This window comes from Carassius gibelio, chromosome B7 (genome assembly GCF_023724105.1).
Source record: "Carassius gibelio isolate Cgi1373 ecotype wild population from Czech Republic chromosome B7, carGib1.2-hapl.c, whole genome shotgun sequence".
In the NCBI taxonomy this organism is placed as follows: Eukaryota; Metazoa; Chordata; class Actinopteri; order Cypriniformes; family Cyprinidae; genus Carassius; species Carassius gibelio.
Genome location: NC_068402.1, coordinates 11,208,050 through 11,228,087, shown reverse-complemented (window position 1 = coordinate 11,228,087; position 20,038 = coordinate 11,208,050). Strand labels below are relative to the sequence as shown.

Below are 20,038 nucleotides of genomic sequence, written 5' to 3'. Positions count from 1 at the left end.
GTGTCCACAAGCAGAAGCTTTTATGAAGGAAATTAGCAAACTGTGTCGGTTCGCAGAATGCCTTGCTGTTTTAAACCTGTTGCTGTTTTAATAGAACAGTCTGACATCACACTAATTATAAATCCCATTAATTTAGGCCGGAACATTACAACACAGTATATGCAAACTTAACCAATCACGTTTTAAACATCTGCTCGTGTTTTAGGAATGAACTGAATGACATCAGCTTCATGTCAATGATGTGAACTGTTTTCAGCCTGACCAAAACTGGTCAGCTGTGAATCAACAGCACATTTCTGAAGTAAAAGAAAAGGTATAAATATGGTTGAACAAAACCCCCAGATGTGTCAAAGGTTTTGAGTGAAAATAATGACAAAAGTGTTCATGATGCGGAGTTATTCAACACAAGTTTTCATGTTTACATCCCACTTTTATACATTCATATCCCAAAAGCCACTTGTCCCCCAAAAATACATTGCTATGTTTAAACACAAGACATTGATCAAAAGGACAGTGCAACTTTAAAGTTTAAGTGATGCTACGTATGCATACAATTTCAGTCCATATTTATTGCCGTGTCTATTCTATTTCATTTCTCTTTTCCATTTTGTTCCTATGAAATGTGATGTTTCTGCAGATACCAGTTTTCTCAGAGGTCAAACAAAAGTCAATCCAGATGCTTTCTTTTGAACAAGAACAAGACTGTTTGCTTTCTTCATCTTTTTCTTCGTATGACAGACTGTAAACCAATAATCAACAGTGGCAGTTCATTTGAGCATTGATGCACACTCAAAGTGAATGGTATATTCTGATCTAATCCCCGTTTTCATCTAATAAACTTCTCTACAACATCCACACACACTCACACACTCACGCTTTCTTAAGCTTTTTCAATATGCCTACGCACACAGTTCCTTCCCATTAGCAATCCTCTACATCAATAAATATAAGCAACCAAAAACATACAAAAATCAAGACAAAAATAAGACTTTGTCCTCTCTTGAAATTGTACTGAAATACAAAGAGAATGTTTGCAAGCAATTTGACTTGAAAGAAAATAAATAAATAAATAACCGGACACGCAAATATTTAAAACAGATGAGAATATTGATAAATTAAAATATTTCCAATGTGATTTAAAAAATGAAAAAAAAAAACATAAGAACAGACTAAAGTGTTGTCACTTCAGAGTAAGTTTAGTTTTACCTAGCAGCATACTTCATTCATGTTATGAGGTGCTACACTAGAATACCCCCAACAACACTATAATCAGACATAGATATCATATTTATAGATATGTATATATATATATATATATATATATATATATATATATATATATATATATATATATATATAAACATCAGTTATATTAGCATAGAAGTGGTACTCATAGAATAAGCTGTAGAAGTAGGAACATTAGAATCTGTACTTTTAAAGAATTTTCATCTTTAGCTCATCATAATTCATTCCTCTTCAGCGTTTGACAGTATGCAGAGTCTGTTGGTTGATGGACGGGGGGCTCGGTTCGGGCCCGAGAGAAACGAAGCCAGTTCTGGAATGACAATAATGAAGGATGTACGTGTTTGATAGCGAGTGTGTGCATGTGTTTCACCCCATGCAGGTATGTTACTCATGTTGAGGTTGATGATCCCGGAGCATGAGGAATAGAAAGAAAAGAGCAGAGAGGCAGGTGTGTGAAAAGCATGTATGAAAGAGTAGGACGCATGTGAGAGGTACTCATTTTTTTATCTTTTATATCTCACTCGTTGTGTGTGATGTGTGCTTCAGTGTTTTTCAGATATCTACATATGGACAGGCTGACGTTCATGTGCTTGTGACGGTAGTGTCTGCATGGTGTGTGCATGTGTGTGTTTTCAGACGGAGATTGAGGCATTGATCGGTTCCCAAGTCAGGTAATTATTGTGTTTTACAGTGCTGTGACATTGTGTGTGTGTGTGTGTGTGTGTTTGTGTGTGGTTTTTAGGTGGTGTTGGCAGCACTGGTCTCTGACTGGCTCTTGGTTGTGTTCTCTCTCTCCTGCAGGTTCTTCTGGTTTCTGCTGGCCTCGGTCAGACTCTGAAGCCGCCGGTCCTGCAGATCCTCCAAGTTCCTCCACAGCTCCGCTCGCTCCTTCTCTTTCTTCAGCTCCCTATAGAGAGGACACGGGGATGGGGAGGAGTGTCGAAGCATAAAAGGCTTTAGGTGCAGATGAGAGGAAGATAAAAACAATCATAATATGTGTTGTGTTCACATTTAATTTATAAATAAATACATTTCCAGCCTAACTGGTGCATCATTTATAACAAAAATAAAAATATCAAATAAAATAAAAAAAATATATACAGAATAAAAATATATTTTATAACTTTTTTTATAACCTGCTCCAAATTCAGAAATTATTACTATTATTTTAGGCACAATATTTGCATTCCATAATTGGTTTTCAGTGGCATTTTTACCTTTACCTCTATTGTTTTTCTATCCATACATATTACACAAGTGTTATTTTAGTGTAACTTACAGAATATTTTAGTAATTATTAATATTTTGAATTAGCTTTTTTATATTTTTATAATTTATTTTACATTAAATTACATTGCATATTGATGTATCACGTGTTATGATATCTTCATATTTACATATAACCCCAAGCTCTGGTACATTTTTGAGCTCAGTATATTTCAGAATTACTTTATTCTGTGTTTGATGTCACCTATCAATTTTATGTTTTTTATTCGTTTTTTTTTTTTAAATACATTTAAATTTCAATTATATTTTAACTTATTTCATCCAACAACCTGGCTTCATTCTGGTATGTATTGACCACTTTTTTTGTATGCAACCTTGTTCCACACTTTTACAGATGAAATATTTTGCTCAGAAATATATCTTCTTACAGAAGCAAAATGAGTTGTAATGCTGCTTCATGTTGATTTTAGCACTGTCATGAACTCACTTCTGTTTCTCCACTTTGTAGGAGGCAGTGAGATCATCAAAGAGCTTGCTGTTCATCTCCATGAACGTCTTCAGCACATTGTAAATAAGAGAGATGATCGTCCTAAAAAGACAACAGAGGAATGTCTAGCAGGCCTATGCAGAAACAGTCTTAATGTCAATAGCATTAACATTAGTGAAGAGTTTCTAGATGTGTGTTAGAATGACACTGACTGGTTCCAGTGCTCTTTGGAAACTCTGTACAGCGTGCCAAAGACCAGAGGCAGGATGACCTGGCAGTTCTCCTCTATTAGACTCAGAATGTACTCATTATTCCAGAAATACAGAGCCCGCTCTGCAACCTAAGAGAGAATAAAGAGACAGAATGAAGGACCTGTACACAAACAGATGCATACATCACCTCCGCGTGTTCACAAGTACTACAGGAAGACGTCTGACGAGCAGCGCAGTGTGGGAGGAATGCTCAAGTGTGAAAGAGGAAGCTGACCTGGAAATGAGGGCTGGAGATGCAGGCAGCAATCTGTTTGAATAGAGGCTCCTGCACACGGATAAACTGAGATGGTTCAATCACGTCCAGAATCTCCTCGATCTCCCCCAGAAACATCACCTGAGATCACATGACAGAATTACATACTTTACAAACACAATAGCAAATATTTCCATGCAAGCACTTTTGGAGTGAAGTCCATTTTTCAATCAGCTACGTGAGTGGATTTCTTTCAGCAAAATATGAATTATAAAAATGTCAAAATTCATAACAAACAACACAACCTTCAACATCTGCTTAAAATTTTGCTATGTAAATTAATTCATCTCAACATGTCAACCATTGGTCTGTTAAAAATATAGTATTAGTCTGTCTCTACTAGTAATTATCACTAATCCTGTTTTTATTCACACGTTTATGCTTTTTCTTTTTTTAATGAATGAATAAATGAATGAATTAATACATTAAATATGCGGCTTGGAAGAAAACATAGTTTTATCTGAGACAGGGTTTCCCAAACAGGTGCTCTATAATTATATAGAATGTAAAATTGTATTAAATAAATGAGGCTGCTATAATTGTGATATTGCTTAGTGTTATTATCAAATCAAAGACTGCACTTTAATTTAATAACTGGTGTGATGCACTGCGTGTTTCAAAATGATTGATTATTATAATTATCAAATATTCGTTTAATATTTTACAATACAAGTGTAGTTAACTAGAGTTTAAATACTACTTCTAATAATACTAAATCTTTTTTAATCAGAATCAGAGAACTGTGAACATGCATATGTATTGCATGCAAATTACTGAAATATTTACATAAAATCTCAGGGGGTACTTCAAATGAATATTTTCGGTCTAAAGGGTTCGGCTGACAATGGAAGTTTGGGAACCCTTGTCTGAGAGGTAAAACTTTGCCTCAACTCACCTCTTTCTGAGTGCATGTTTTGGGCCAGTATCTCAGCAGCCCCCTGATGATCTAATGAAGGACAGAAAACAGAAAGACGAATACAACAATCATCTTTTTTGGTGTGTACAGATATAATAGTATTAGTTAGCAATTCTGGTATACAAATGAAGTTGCAGGACTTACATGTTCTGTAACTGTGGCATCCTTCTCCATGAATTGCACCACACAGTAAGCCAGCTACATGAAGAGAGCACAAAAAGATTTTAATAAAGTCACGTACAGGCCTATTGATTTTAGCTTCAGGTGTTTATGATTAAAGGGTATGAGAGAGATGGTAAAGGGCGTGTGTGTGTGTGTGTGTGTGTGTGTGGAGTTGTTGGTCAGTGCAGCCATACTTTAGGGAGACAGACTGTTCATTGTTTATAGTGCAAGCACACTCTTTCACTATGAGAAAAAGATTACAGCCCTTATCATCCTTTCATGGTTTGATCTGAAGCACTGAGCTAACTTCACAAATAAACCATTCTTCTAATCAAGATCCTAAATGCCACAAAATGGCTTTATCATCACTCGTCCAGCAGTCAGTGCACTGACATGACGCATGTCTATACTAAACAATAAATATGAGGGTGCCAATAATGTAGGCGTAACTGATAGAAGTGTTGACAATTTTCTGGATTAAGAGAAGAGTGTTTTATGAAACACGAGTGTGTACAGCTTAGATACTGTGCACTAAAGCAACAGTAAACCTGCAGTATAAGCTGGATAGATGTCACATGAAAATAACATTACAGTAATTTTTTTCTAAATGTTGGTTGACTTGATCAGCTTTTAACAGAGACAGTCCCACTGGAAGAAGCTTGGGTTATTTGCCTTGCTCAAGGGCATAATGGTGACAGCACATGTCCTGTTCCTTGCAAGCATCACACACCAGACAGTGACGGAGCTTGCCTTTTCAGTACATTATGTGGGTGTAAGTGAGAAAGCCTGGGTTAGGTGCAAGCTCTAGAAATTGGATAAAGTCCATATAAACTAAATCCAAACATTTAAAAAAAATTATATTAAATTAAATATAAATATAGAAAATTTAAGTAATATAATAAGTGTGATGAGTTTCATTGTGAAAATACTTTCATATAGCTCTTCATTAAACAAATTAAAATTAAGTAACTTCAGTTTTAGACACAATATTTTCATAATTTTTTAAGCGTTTTAAGAAAGCCACCTATAAGAAGAACCATAGAGACTCAACATGACTAAATGATGACACATATGCTGCATTTATTTCCAGATTAATATTCCCTCAAGAGGAGAGACGCATAAAGCACCTGAGACTCTGAGATTACAGGCAAAAGTGTGAGAAAATGATTATCTTCCAAAGGCTGATATGTTTGTGTGTGTGTGTGTGTGTGTGTGTGTGTCCACATGTGATAAGGCCACAAGTGAGTGTGTGCTTTTTGTTACCACGGAAGCCCTTTTGCACTGTTGCCTGGATGTGCTGTTTTGGTGGTGATGGTGTGTGTGTGTGTGTGTGTGTGTGTGCGTCTACTTTGGAAGGGATGATGTCACATAAAACCACTGTCTTTCCCCAGAGGGTAAGAGCACTGCTAACTCCTGATTTATTATTCTTTTCCAAATGAGAACATCATAATTATCCTCTTAGTTCTCAGTCTATGTAGTGCTTTACAAAAAAAGTTCAGATGTTTATCTTGTGAGGTTATGTTTATGTGCATGTGTCTGGATTTATGTGGAAGGTAATGGAAGCCTAATGGCTTTAGAGTAAAACAAATGAAGAAAATAATGTTAATTTGTTTTGCATTATTTCCCCTAATATGCCACTTCATATCTAACAATCATAACTTTCGATTTTACAGCTGTCAATCATAATTACGCCTTTATCTCATAATTGCAGCTTTATATCTTCATAATTGTGACGTCGTATCTCACAATTACAACTTTATATAACTCACATTCGTGACTGTATATCTCTTTATTTCTCATAATTTTGACTTTATACCCCACAGTTATGAAAGTAGTTGTTTATTCTTTAAATTTTATATCACACAATTATCTTCTTTTTTTTTAATAGAAGGAATAACAGTCTTTTTGCATTTGTGTGGGTCTTCATGTGTTTTGTCTACCTGAGAACCAACCATAAATGGTAAATTACAGCTCAAAGTAAAACTAAGATTAAATCCCAACACTTTACAAAGCTTTGGTATCTTTTAGCACAAGATAAAAATCCCATACCCAAGAGACACCTCAGTGAAAATATATCCCCTGGTGTCATTCAGGAGTTTGAGGCTCAATGGGGACTAAGCTCTAATCATCCAGTATAAATCCCCCAGACTTAACTCAACCACTCACCATTAGTTCCTGTGCAAACAAATAAAATGTTAACCAAATCACAACAGCCACAGGTTACACGCAGGTCAAAAGAATCATCGAAAAGCACACTTAATGCTGGTGACAAAACAGTTTATAAAAATAGAGTTCGGTATTTAGCCTTTCATCTCACTGAGAGCTTTCCAGAAACGTGTGATGTTCTGAAGAAGCCTTGAGGGAAGTGTGATTAAGGATTTGGCTGCACTGTGCTTCTGTTTCTATGGAAGCTACATAAAATAAGTCTGGCCACCCAAAGAAATTCCTTGGGAGAGCTCTATGGGCCCTTGTGGCAAGTAGGAAGTATAAACAGCCCGGAGTGTGGCCACTGAATTATGGATGGTGTGATATTGACAAGGGAAAGGGCGAGTGTAGCAATGTAGGACAAGCACTTTCAGAATACACACACATACTTATAGACATATACAAACAGGCAGTACTAATATTACAATAGCACTTTTCAGACAAAACATGCTGCTAATATATATCTGAAAGAATGCATTAAATACAGTTCAAAGGTTTTTTGGGTCAGTAAGATCTTATTGCTCACCAAGGCTGCATTTTCTTTGATCAAAAATACAGTGAAAACTACAATATTTTTAAATGTTATAAATAAATAAATAAATAAACTTACTGACCCCAATTTTTGAACAGTGTATGTGTAAACAGCCAGACATACACACGAGTTTATATACACAAAGGCAAGTAAGTTTAGATCTTTATACAGTGGCCCCAAAATGTCCAAAATTGTCAATAGTGGCTAAAAAAGTATTTATGTTATTACATAAAAATTTCAAACCATGAGAATTCAGAATCCCATAGATACATAGATAGAAATCCACAGACAGACAGACAGATAGATAGATAAATGGATGGATGGACGAATGGATGGACGGACAGATGGATGGACGGATGGATGGATGGACAGAATGATGGACGGACAACAGACAGACAGACGATGGATGGATGGATGGATGGATGGATGGACGGATTGACAGACAGACAGACAGACAGACGACAGACAGATGATAGATGGACGGATGACAGACGATGGATGGATGGATGGACGTAAGGACGTATGGATGAACAGACGACAGACAGACAGACAGACAGACGATGGACGGATGGACGGACGGACAGACGGACAGACAAACAGACAGACAGACAGATGGATGGGTGGATGGACGAATGGATAGATGGACGGATGGACGGATGGATGTAAGGACGTATGGATGAACAGACGACAGACAGACAGACAGACAGACAGACAGACAGACAGACAGATAGATAGATAGATAGATAGATAGATAGATAGATAGATAGATAGATAGATGGATGGATGGATGGATGGATGGATGGATGGATGGATGGATGGATGGATGGATGGATGGATGGATGGATGGATGGATGGATGGATGGATGGATGGATGGATGGATGGATGGACGGACGAACAAACGGATGGACGGAATGATGGACAGACAACAGACAGACGATGGATGGATGGACAGACAGACAGACAGATGACAGACCGATGACAGACAGATGATAGATGACGGATGACAGACAGACGATGGATGGATGGATGGATGGACGTAAGGACGTATGGATGAACAGACAGACAGACAGACAGACAGACGATGGACGGATGGACAGACGACAGATAAAGTTGGAGATTATCACATTTTTGTCTTAAAATGACTTTTAACAAACCAGTCATTTTAGAGGATGTATCATTTCTGCTCAAGATTACAGCTTAACAGATATAATCACATAACAAAATAACATTAACCCGAGTTTAGAATGACATGACATTAAGTAAATGATAGTTGTGTGAACTTGTACACTTTTTGGGGCCACTGGATTTATTGTTAGTATTTAGCGGCCCCTTGTGGCAGGACAGCCCATTACAGTCCATTAATTAACAGCATTAGATCTGTATGAGCATCACAGTGTGAGTGTGTCTGGGCGTCTGACTCTAACCTGCGCATGGAAAATGGAAAGAGACTTGGCAGTGTGCAGGGGGATCAGGACCCTCACCAGGAACTGCTTGTGCTCTGATTTGAGAGGCAGAGCAAAGCCGTTTATGATACTGGAGGAGAGGAGAGGAGAGGAGAGGAGAGGAGAGGAGAGGAGAGGAGAGGAGAGGAGAGGAGAGGAGAGGAGAGGAGAGGAGAGGAGAGGAGAGGAGAGAGTAGTAGGTGGAAAAGAGAAAAGGCAGAATAAACAGGATTAGTATCAGTCACCCTGATGATGCTCTGTACACTCATTCGCCACATTATTGTTCATCAGATAATCCCCAACTAAACCCCCTCATCCTTCCTCTCTTTCTGAATGTCTCCTCCTCTCTTTTCTTTAGTTTTATCCTTGTTCTTTTACCCCATTGCTTAGATGTTATTTAATTCCATTCCATCTATACTGTCTGTCTCGGTTTCTCTTTTATTCTACGATCCTCTTCACTCTTTGTCTTTCTCTCTCACATTACATAATCATCACATAATCATCATTCTTTCTCTAATTCTTGCCCGTCACTTGCCTTGCCTTCTTTATCTTCTTATCTGTTTACTTTGCTTATCTGACTGCATGCGGCAAAATATATTTATTATCTGGCTAAAATCTATTTGAAATACACAATGCACTGTAAACAGCATCAAGGTTCAATGAAATATATTATCTAAATGGAAAACAGTGTTTCAATATAAATTGTTAAAAAATATTTTTGGACATTTTTCTGTATTTTAGCAAATATTACATATTATATATTTTATAACAATTATTCTGAATTATATTTCTACAATCTTGCTCAAATAACTTTCAAATATACAAAATGGCCTGAAAATCTGTTTTAAAAAACTGTTTTATAATATATTCATATAATATACTGTATACTATCAATATCCTTTTCCGATATGACCATATATTTAAATATATATATATATTAAAAGAACATGAAATGCATATATTTCTGCATGGGACCCATCTTTTCTCGCTCTAATTCCGCAGCTCTCTCTCTTCAGTAGTGATCAGAGGGATGTGTGGGTGGGAGGCACTATAAATACTACTGGCATCAACCTGAATTTAGACCTCCATCCCCAACACTCTGACTCATGCCTCCCCCTAGTTGTCTCTCTCTTCCCCCGTTTCTCTCTGTCAAAGGTTTGCTTTTGTTTATGCTATTAAACACATTGAGATACAGGCACCATTTTGTGTGCATTGAACCCAATATGCAAAGCAGCACTGGTTTAGCTGAGAACATGGCTGTGAATTATGGGGCTGGACACGCTGAGGATGGGAAACATGACTGAAGAACACGCGGCAGGTACATGCAGAGGTCTCTGCAAAGTGTCTGAATCACCAGCTCACACACCATACACCTTCTGCCACATTAAGTTACATAACACTATAATTTACTCATTTAAGATTATAGTACAGATGTCATGAGATATTATATGTACCTCCTAACTCTGGAAACACTGAATAAACCACAGGGATCTACCTTCTAATCTTCTCATTTACATTGGCTTGCTTTATAAACATCATCTGATCTGATTTTTAGCACACAGTTAGTGTGCTTTCTATTATGACAGTTTGAAAGAATACCTTCCCAAAATTTCCAAAAGCTCAGCAACTCCATTGAAACGCTCAGTTTCATAGATGAACCTGCAGAGTTTAAAAACAGATATAATGACAGACATAAAGACTAACAAAAAGCAGTCACTGGCTGTGGAATATCAAGAGTGCTCATGCGTTTTGTCTGTATGACTGACCTGAGGAAGATGTTGTTGATCTGTTTGCGGATGTAGGCCCTCAAGCCCAGAAGTTTGCCATAGACGCGGTGCAAGATAGTCTTCAGATATTCTCTCTCTCTGGGGTCCTCGCTGTCAAATAACTCCAGCAGCTACACACACACACACACACACACACACACACATACACATGTAGTCAGTCATTTTACACTTTATTAAAAGCACTACTTTAAGTATTTATAATAGGTGTAAGTAGAATCAAAAATACAAACAGTCCAAACACAGAGGTTAGACTGCCTGCTGGGTGTTTGAGAAATAGTGCGGTTTGACTATGATATGATACACATTTAAATCTTATATTGCTGCTCTAAGATATCAAGGCTAAAAGAAAAAAAACTATTCAACAGAGTGTGCCAAAACTACAAATTAGCAATGTTTGTCTTTTATTTATTATACAATAATGCAAAGATAAATGCAGAATTACATATACTTTATTACATTGAAGACATTTTATATATTTAACTCTACAGCTATACATCTAAATCTATACAAGCTCTGTACCTGTAGAACGAACTTCTGGTCCACGTAGCGCTTGGCAAGAGAAGGCTGGAAATCAGGACTCTCAAGAAAGCGTAAAAAGAATTCATACACCAACTAGATATAAAAAAAAAAACGATTGGAGACAAAGAGAGAGGAAATGGCATCAGAGCTGGTTTCTCACCCCAAGGTGTCAGTTTATGTGTTAGTGTGCTTGTGTATATAAGAACTTGAGAATGTACATGTACCTGTAAGTGAGGCCAGGAGGCTTCCAGAGCTGGTTCATCCTCCTCAGGGTCAAACTCGGGGTTCTCACTGGGTGGGAGGGTTCGAAAAATGTTCACGGAGATCTACAGCAAGAAGAGGGGTTGAAAGGTTGTGTTTCACGTTGTTGGTAACCAATTTTTGTTACCATTGTCATAGTATGGACCAAAAAAAAAAAAAACTGAAGAAACATAAAACCATTTCTATGTAAGTCACTGTAGTTCTTTCAACATCACTTTTCTATGCAACATTGGCTCATTATAGATTTCACAGAAGCCAATGCTATTTGCTTTGCACAATTGTGCATTTCGGTTAATTGGAGTTTCCGGTAAATGGAATTTCACTTTAAAAGATGTTTGTACATTTTCTATTGATCAGGGCAACAGTAATTCATTGCTACCTGATTTATATAATTCCTCTAGTAAACAAGGGGCTAAAACAAATGCAACGCAACAGCATATGCAATAAAGTATAATATCTGAAGGTGCCAATTCATTCTTAGTGACCCCCTCCCCAAACCCACCTCCTTTATGTCTTTCAAATCAAAACATAAAAGGACCGGTTAACGAAAATCAATTGCTTTCCAATTAAGGTGTTTCTGTATTTCAGCTACATACTGTACTGGGCTAATGTAGCTAAACACAAGGAAATGTAAATGCTTCCGAGTCTCTAAGTGCACTTTAGAGCACTGGAGATCCTGTGCATGCCTCAACAATTTATCTCCCCCTGCCTCCTCTGCTCTTTTATCAAATCCCATCCTACTCCATCACTTTTCCACTCTTTCGCGATTCATCTCACCATCTTAATAGCCTCTGGGTACAGGGGTTCGATGAGGACTCCACGACTGGTGGCCACGCTCTCCACAAGCTCGTTCAGCGCAGCACGTTTGATCTCTTTCCCCTTCAGGTCAGCAACACAGTCCAGAAAGTCAAAAAGCACACAACACTGCTGCAGCTTCTTACAGAACAGGTCATGAAGTTCTGCCACTGGAGCATCTGTGGGACGGGAAGATGAGATCTATTGCACAAATATACATAAACAATATACACAATTACACTAAACATTAACTATTTACTATGCTTTTCCTAGTGCTATTAAACCTGGCATTGCACACCACTCTTAAAAAATAAATGTTCACTGGCATCTATGGTTACATGAAGAACCTTTAACATCCATAGAGCCTTTCCATTGCACAAAAGGCTTTTTATAGTGGATAAAGGTTCTTTATAATATTAAATGTACTTCACACTGAAATAAAATAATTATTTTCAGAGCTGTTCACATAAAAGGTTCTTTAAGGAACCAAAAATTGTGTTTCTATGGCTTCGCTGTGAAAAATAAAAAGCTTATATTTTCATATTTCATGAACATTGTTAACTCTGGGAAAAATTGCTTATGTTCCTTCATTGTAAGTAGTTTTGAATAAAAGATACCCGCTAAATAATGTAAATTACGATCTTAAAAATAAAGGTTTGTCGTAGCAATGCAGTATAAAATTTTATTCACTAAGCTTTTGAAATAAAAAAATTAAAAAATACACTAGCACTGTTCTGGATTATTTAAATGAAAAAGAATGGTCACCCAAAACTTAAAATTATGTCATCATTTACTTTCCCTTATGTTGTTTCAAACGTGTATGATTTTCTTTCTTTTGCAGAACACAAAAGAATATATATTATATCGTTTTGGTGACTGTTGCCTTACATTACGTGGTGAGAAAAAAAATTGGTTACTGAGTCATGTCATAAAAGTTGAGTAAATAATGACAGAATTGTCATTTCCATTTGTTTACTGTAATTCTTTTCAGTGCATTTTAAAGTTGTTTTTTTTTTATGTTATACTCTTACAAATAAAGGTTCCAGAAGTGGTGTTTCATAGCAATGAAATAAAACCACTTGAGAGCCTGGAGCACAAAACCAGTCATAGCAGGGGTATATTTGTAGCCATGGGCCAAAATGATAGATTTTTCTTTTATGACAAAAATCTTTAGGATTTTAAGTAAAGATCATGTTCCATAAAGATATTTAGTAAATTTCCTACAGTAAGTATATAAAAAAATATATTTTTGATTAGTAATATACATTGCTAAGAACTTCATTTGCACAACTTTAAATGCGATTTTCTCAATATTGAGGTTTTTTACACCCTCAGATTCCAGATTTTCAAATATCTCATCCAAATATTGTCCTATCATCACAAACCATATGTCAATGGAAAGCTTTTTTATTCATCTTAAAAGATAAATAGGCCCTTATGACTTATGGTTTTGTGCTCCAGGGTCCCATTTTTAGTTCCTCAATGAAGCCTTCAATGAACATTTCTTAAAAGAACCATTTTTTGTAGTGTGAAGAATCTTAAGTTTTTTGATCATCTAAAGAACATTTGCCCACTATAAAGATCATTTTGGGCATGGAAAGTTTGCATGAATGTTCAGGGTACTTCTTGGAACCATCAATGACACCAAAGAACAGCTGTTTTTTTTAATTGTATGCACACACGGCACAATTACGTTAAAGATTGTTGGAGTTACACAGACATTTGGATCTATAGAGTATATTAATGCAGATTTCTTGAAATGGATGGACTGTGTTCTAATGAGAAATAAGTGGAGGCGTCTGGTGCTAACAGGATTAACGGGTGCTATCTTTAACCCTGCGCTGTCTCGGCCCTCTGTGGACGTAGCGCCTTGAGCATAATAACCATGACAATCCACTCCATTCATCCAAAAACTTAACCCACTACTGTTCCTTTACTTCAACATGTGAATCACTGTCTCTGTCTTTCTATCTCGCTCTTTCTTAAGCCTCATCATGGCACTTTGTACAATTACTCTCCATTAAAAATGGATTAGTCTTAACAGCCTGCAACAGCTAGACTCAAACCAAGTGGGCTAGAGTGCAGCAGGTTAGGTCAAAGGAGACAGATAGAATAAATAATAAACAGACAGTGCTTATAAAGAGAGGGATGTGATGAAAAGAGGTGGTTTTGTAACGGTGTGTGTTTGTTTGTAGTCAAAGGGAAGGTTAATGTGCAAGAGAGCATGACACAGCCATAGCAGTCAGAACAGAAAAAAAATAATTGTCCAGGGAAAAGTGTGCGAGAGAAAGAAGGCGGAGACACAAGGAACTGGAGATGCATAGCGAATGAGAGGAAGTGCAATTCATGAAATTGGAATTTGAAATGAACTTAATTCATGGAAAGAATGTAAAAACTATAATTACATATATGTGAAGAAACTGCAACAGTTTTATGTCGCTCCGGTTAGACCCGTTGTTGCTCTAATATACGTGCTGTAATGTTGTACATGGAAAGCTGCTAAATATAGAGCAGCCAATAAGCAACAGTGGGGCATAGAGAAAGAGAGAGAGAGAGAGAGAGAGACGCATGCTAGGGGAAGAAACAGTGCAAAGAGAGCAGGAGAGATGATGTCATCCCTCTACCCTGTTCCTCTCATCATTATCTCCTTTTACCCCTCCTCTCCATCCTTCTCTCACTCTCATTCTCTCTGTGGGTCTCTTTCTGTGGCAGTGTGATTTTAATGAGTAAACTCTTTCTGGTTAAAGAGTTATTACTGCATTTGGGTGGCACTTGAAATCCTGTATTTTTGAACCACCAAACCCACAAAATAGCAGAGCGAAAATACTGCACGAAAAAAAAGGAAAGTTGAACTGCCACGTTTCACATGAGGTTTTTTTGATGGAATATTGTAAGCAAATTAAGAATTCCACTGAAAGTTAACCTCAACACCAGTACAGGAAGATATAATATTATATATATATATATATATATATATATATATATATATATATATATATATAATGCTATATTATAATTTATAATATCTCTCAAATAAAAGCTTTTAATTAAGCTCTAAGGTTAAAGCATGACTTAAATAATATTAAATTACATATTTATAGACAGAACATTTTATATTATAGTATACCATTTGGGTATGTTTTTACAATACTACAAAAATATTTCATATAAATGCTGTCATTTTAAACTTTCTATTCATTAACGAAACAAAAATGTATCACCGTTTCTACAAAAATATTAAGCAGCGGTTTATATTTTTTGGTTTCCATTGATAATAACAAGCAATGTCTCTTAATCACCAAATCAGCATATTAGGATGATTTCTGAAAGATCAATAGACACTGAAAATTTAAAATTGATATATACATTTCTTCACCTTTTATACACAAGGACAAGTATGGCTCAGTAAATCTTATTCTCAACAATAGCTCTCCCTCAGTACAGTGTTCTTATAGCCTCACATGCTTATCCACTTCACTCTCTCTTTCTCTAATGCTCTTTTTCTCTTCCCTGTCTCCATAATCACTCACTTCCTCTTTTATTCTCTCCCTCTTCCTCTCTTGCCCTCTTTATTGATCGGAGGAGGCCAGAGATGGAGCAGGCCTTCTGTGCACTGTAACCTAACACCGGCCCTGACCAGCTGGACCCTGCAGGAAGAAGCATGCAGACATACCCACCCCGAAAAAAAAAAAAAAAAAAAAAAACACTTTCTTATACACAGACATATTTGTTACCCTGAAACAATGATTCACAACTATAGCACACCAGTACAGTAATCATCATACTCCAAGGTGATTGGCTAACAGATTTGAGAAGCTAGACAAAACTCACGAGGACTAGTAATGGAATCACTCCAGAGGTTTAAATGGAAAAAAATTTACAAATTAAGTTGAATAGCAAAACTTGGAGGTCTACAAATGAGGGTAACTAATAACCCAGGCTAGCAAACCTAGAACTTTAAGCCATATTTCTAGCTATTCGACCAATCAAAGATTCAGGTCATGTTTTGGACTGAGCGTCTCAGTTGTTTTCTTCATTTTCCCTCTACAGCACACAGATAGAGACTCACAGGTGAATTCAGAGGCCAAACAAACACTCACAGCTTCTGTGTCAGGTGGTGTTTGTCATGCTCTGCTAAGCTAATCTTGTGTTTAAAAGGCATTATACATGTCACATCTAAATATGATGCACCATTAATGGAGCTTAAATATGTAGCAGGTACAAGTTGCAAACAAAAAAAGCAGTAGACAGTAAACATTAACCAATCCTGACTGCCATTCTAATAGGCCTTGGTGTTATTTAGATGTTGTGATTATTAAAGAGGTTTCACTTTATTTTTTTGCCATGAGGGAGATAATAATTGTTACCAATTTTGAGTTCAGTAGAATTAAGAAAGATCCCAAAATTGAGACTGGTCAAACCCTAACTTTCATTTTCATCAACAATTAACAGCTTTTTTTAAATTGCTAGTGTTTGTCAGTGGTTTAATGATATTTTACATTAAACTGACGCTTTATGTGGTAGTGTATAATCAAACACAATAGCACATGCAACAGAACTGTGCATTTTATACAGTTGCATATTACGAAATAAAACCAGAACTAAATAAACCTAGTCATATGGGTTGACAAATACACTGTAATTAGCAAGAAGAAATCAGATGTTGATTTACTGTGGTGATGTGTCTCAGTGGCATGTGAATCACTAAAAGCAGGTCAGTTAGATGGGCAAAGGTTCAGTCTGGACCCCCTGTGACACACCAACTGGCAGCACATCCCCAGCTGGAGTGTCTCATGGAAACTGGTACCACTACACCAAACTTCACTGGAAATGTCGCTCAGATGATTCCCATATTAGACTAAGTGAATCATATCCTGCTAAAGTGTGAATCATGAAGTCGTGCACAAACAGGTTAACACTGCATCTGTGTATTCTTTGTGGAAAAATATGACAAAGTTTCATAGCTACTCTGAAAATTAGGTGCTATGCATCTCATCTTTATTATTTAAGACTTTAAGAAACACCCTCTATAGCTGTTTACCTGAGCTTTATAGGTTCTTGTCACAAATTGTGTCACACTTACATTCTATAAATTAATGGATTATGTTGAACTAAAAAAAACCCCACACTAAATACAGTTACTTCCCCATCCACCTCCCAGTTTAAGGCTTACAGTTTCTACATCGCTTCAGGTTGATGGACAAAATGAGCTCATGGAATAGAACTATTACAGTCTCCTGTCTGAGGATGCTTTTAACCACAAAGCTTCCTAAACTAAAACAAAGTACTTGGCACTGATTATGACAAAAGAGAACAATGCATTCAGAAAGTATTTTTTCCTTAGTTAAATTAACTTAATTACAGTTTACTCTATGCATTTGATTTGGACTACATGAAAACTTTTTGTTGCCATTAACTAAACTGGATAGGGAATTTCTGATTCCAAACCAACTTTGCATAGGACTGTTGACTAGAAATGTACTTTTTTGGTGTGTTTTTGTGTTTGATTCTATGGTGTATGTTGAGCAGTTCATATTTAAATCTCACTGCAATGAGCAATCTCTTGCCAACATCCTACATTTTATCATATACGAAAAATTACACTGACATGCTAGCTAGAACTGCAAACGTTTTAATTTCAGATACTTTTACATAATCTTATTGGGATTACTCAATTAGGTTTCTGCTACCCGACACAAGGTAGAATATCTGAGTTTAACTGAATTTAATGTTACAAAAAGTTGCTTTCCAAAAACATATATAACCAATATAAGTTCAGCCAAAACACTGAATATTTTAGTTTAGGCTCAATTGAATAACTTCTATCAAGAGAGGAAATTTTGCTTACAGAGGAGTCCTTGTTACATTTGGATCCTCTCAAGGATGCTCAAGAAGACATTGAGTTCATAACCACCAAAATGGCTGTAACAGCCTATTTCAGTATCAGGGTATTTGTTTTCATTTTCATTATTTCCTAACTAACATGCCACTAAAAACCAACCACCTGACTTCCCAGTTAAAGGAACCTACCTACCTTTAAGTAAGGGCAGCGGCGTGAGCTCCACCTGGGAGCTCTGATAGCGGAACTGTGAGGAGCTGTGGGACCGTCGCTGCCGGGCACGGCGCATCGAGCGGCGGGGGAAGCCGTCTACCTTCTCCGCGCTCGGTACAGAGAAGCCCGTGGTCGGCGATGATGGGCTCGACGGAGGTAGCTTCGTAGGGGTCTCCATCGCTGCGAAGGTGGTGCTCAGCAGAAGATTGTTCGAGGAAGGAAGCCAAAGGGAAGAAAAGGCTCCTAAAGGCTTGTTATTTAGTCAAAATATATCTCTTTTTTTATCAACAAGCAGGGCTCGACTAAAGACAGAAGTTATCTAATCTGGTCAAAAATGTAGACAGTGATGGTGGACTAAAAGCTATCGGTGTTCAATTTGACGCGTCTCTTGCTCCTGTTACATTAACCCCCCAAAAAAACGAGACTCGGAAATAAGCACAAGGGTGGATGTGATTGTCTATATCTTCATGAAGGGATATTCAGGCGAATATACATTTCTACAATAAAGACATCTCTGCCGTACTGTCGTCATCAGAAAGTCATCGGCCTAAATGTGGTCTTTATTTAAATATTTATAGGCTATAGGCATAAATCGGTACTGTATTAAAACTCGGATGTAATAAGCATTCTATCCAGTGATCACGGGCCAATCAATCCATGTTGAAAAACAAACGGGCGATTCAAATCCTGTCATTTAGGCGATCTCCTTCGCACAGGTAGAAATGCATCACTTATTAATTAAAGGTTATCGTCTTATTACCAGTCACCAGTTCTATTTAGTCCTTTTCAGAGCCTTCCAGCGACCCCCTATTAAATCCGTTACCGTGCAGTCGGTTCGGTTCGGTCCGGTCAGATCCACACAGGGCGGGGATGAACTGCTTCAAGCGTGCCTACATGTGTAGAGCATCACGGCGGCCGCTGCAGTACTGAGACCCCCTTCTACCTCCTTCCATCAAACACAAGAAACCGCTGTTCAATTAGGCTACTTCTGTATCACATGGACGGTGACAGTCTCTCTGATTTACCCCGTCGCCCTTCCTCTGCACGGATTGTTCGTGTTTTCTCGTTAATTTATTTCCCAGCAGTCAGTGTCGGTCGTTGTCTTCAGGTGGTGCAAGTAGATGTAGATGCTACACACTGCGGATGACGCTCACGCGCTCTTATTTATTTATTTACTCATCTTACATCCACGCAACCCTCTCCTAGACATCGCGCTGCTATAGCTATCGTTGACTCTATTCGCCGTTTAAGTGACTATATAGATGCTAGTTATTTGTTTTTTATCCGTATCTTAATTAGACAGCTGTCTTCTACCTCAGCCCTTTCCCTTCTCCTCCCTCACTGGCTGACACAGTGTGTGTTAGCCGCTGTGTTTTGGGACTGTCAGGTTGGCCATTGTTCTTGCTTCATTCGTTCATTATTCTGCGCGCTCACCCGTCGCTGTAACCGCGGATTTTTGTTCAATCCGTTGCTAACTGCGAGTTTTGTATTGGTCGAAAGGCAACGTGCCGGTGACCTACCTTAAAGACTACTAAACGTGATGCTGATCGTTATGGGCGTTTTGGCTATCGAGAGACCCTCGACTGCTGTACCACTGAGAAAGATCGAGTGCTGCTGATATCATGGCTTGAGAAAATATTCATTCATTGGCCGTTTCTTAAGTGTATATGAGTCATTGACAAATGCGAATGTTTACACAATTATTAAAAAAAAATCTATTTAAAAATGTAAGCCTACAATTTATATTATAATGACTTTAAAATCGTATTTGTATAACCATCAGTTACAAAAAAAAATCACATTTGTTTTATGAAATACTATTTTTTTTTTTTTTGTAAACGTTAAAAAAAACTAAATAGGCCAACTTAAAATAAAAACAAAA

The 20,038-nt window shown here is 37.2% G+C and overlaps 1 protein-coding gene across 1 annotated transcript; it reads right to left on the bottom strand.

Annotated features, from left to right (window-relative positions):
- Window positions 1-1,369: 1,369 nt before the first annotated feature.
- LOC127961158 (serine/threonine-protein phosphatase 2A 56 kDa regulatory subunit beta isoform-like) lies at window positions 1,370-19,858 on the bottom strand. Its single transcript, XM_052560141.1, has 13 exons — window positions 18,139-19,858; window positions 12,087-12,283; window positions 11,273-11,374; window positions 11,049-11,141; window positions 10,509-10,639; window positions 10,342-10,401; window positions 8,725-8,833; window positions 4,545-4,598; window positions 4,380-4,430; window positions 3,446-3,565; window positions 3,172-3,299; window positions 2,960-3,061; window positions 1,370-2,152 (listed from the first exon to the last, which is right to left on the bottom strand). The coding sequence occupies exons 1-13, from the start codon at window positions 18,332-18,334 to the stop codon at window positions 1,984-1,986; spliced, it is 1,512 nt and encodes a 503-aa protein (XP_052416101.1). The 5' UTR covers window positions 18,335-19,858; the 3' UTR covers window positions 1,370-1,983.
- Between the last annotated feature and the right edge of the window lie 180 nt (window positions 19,859-20,038).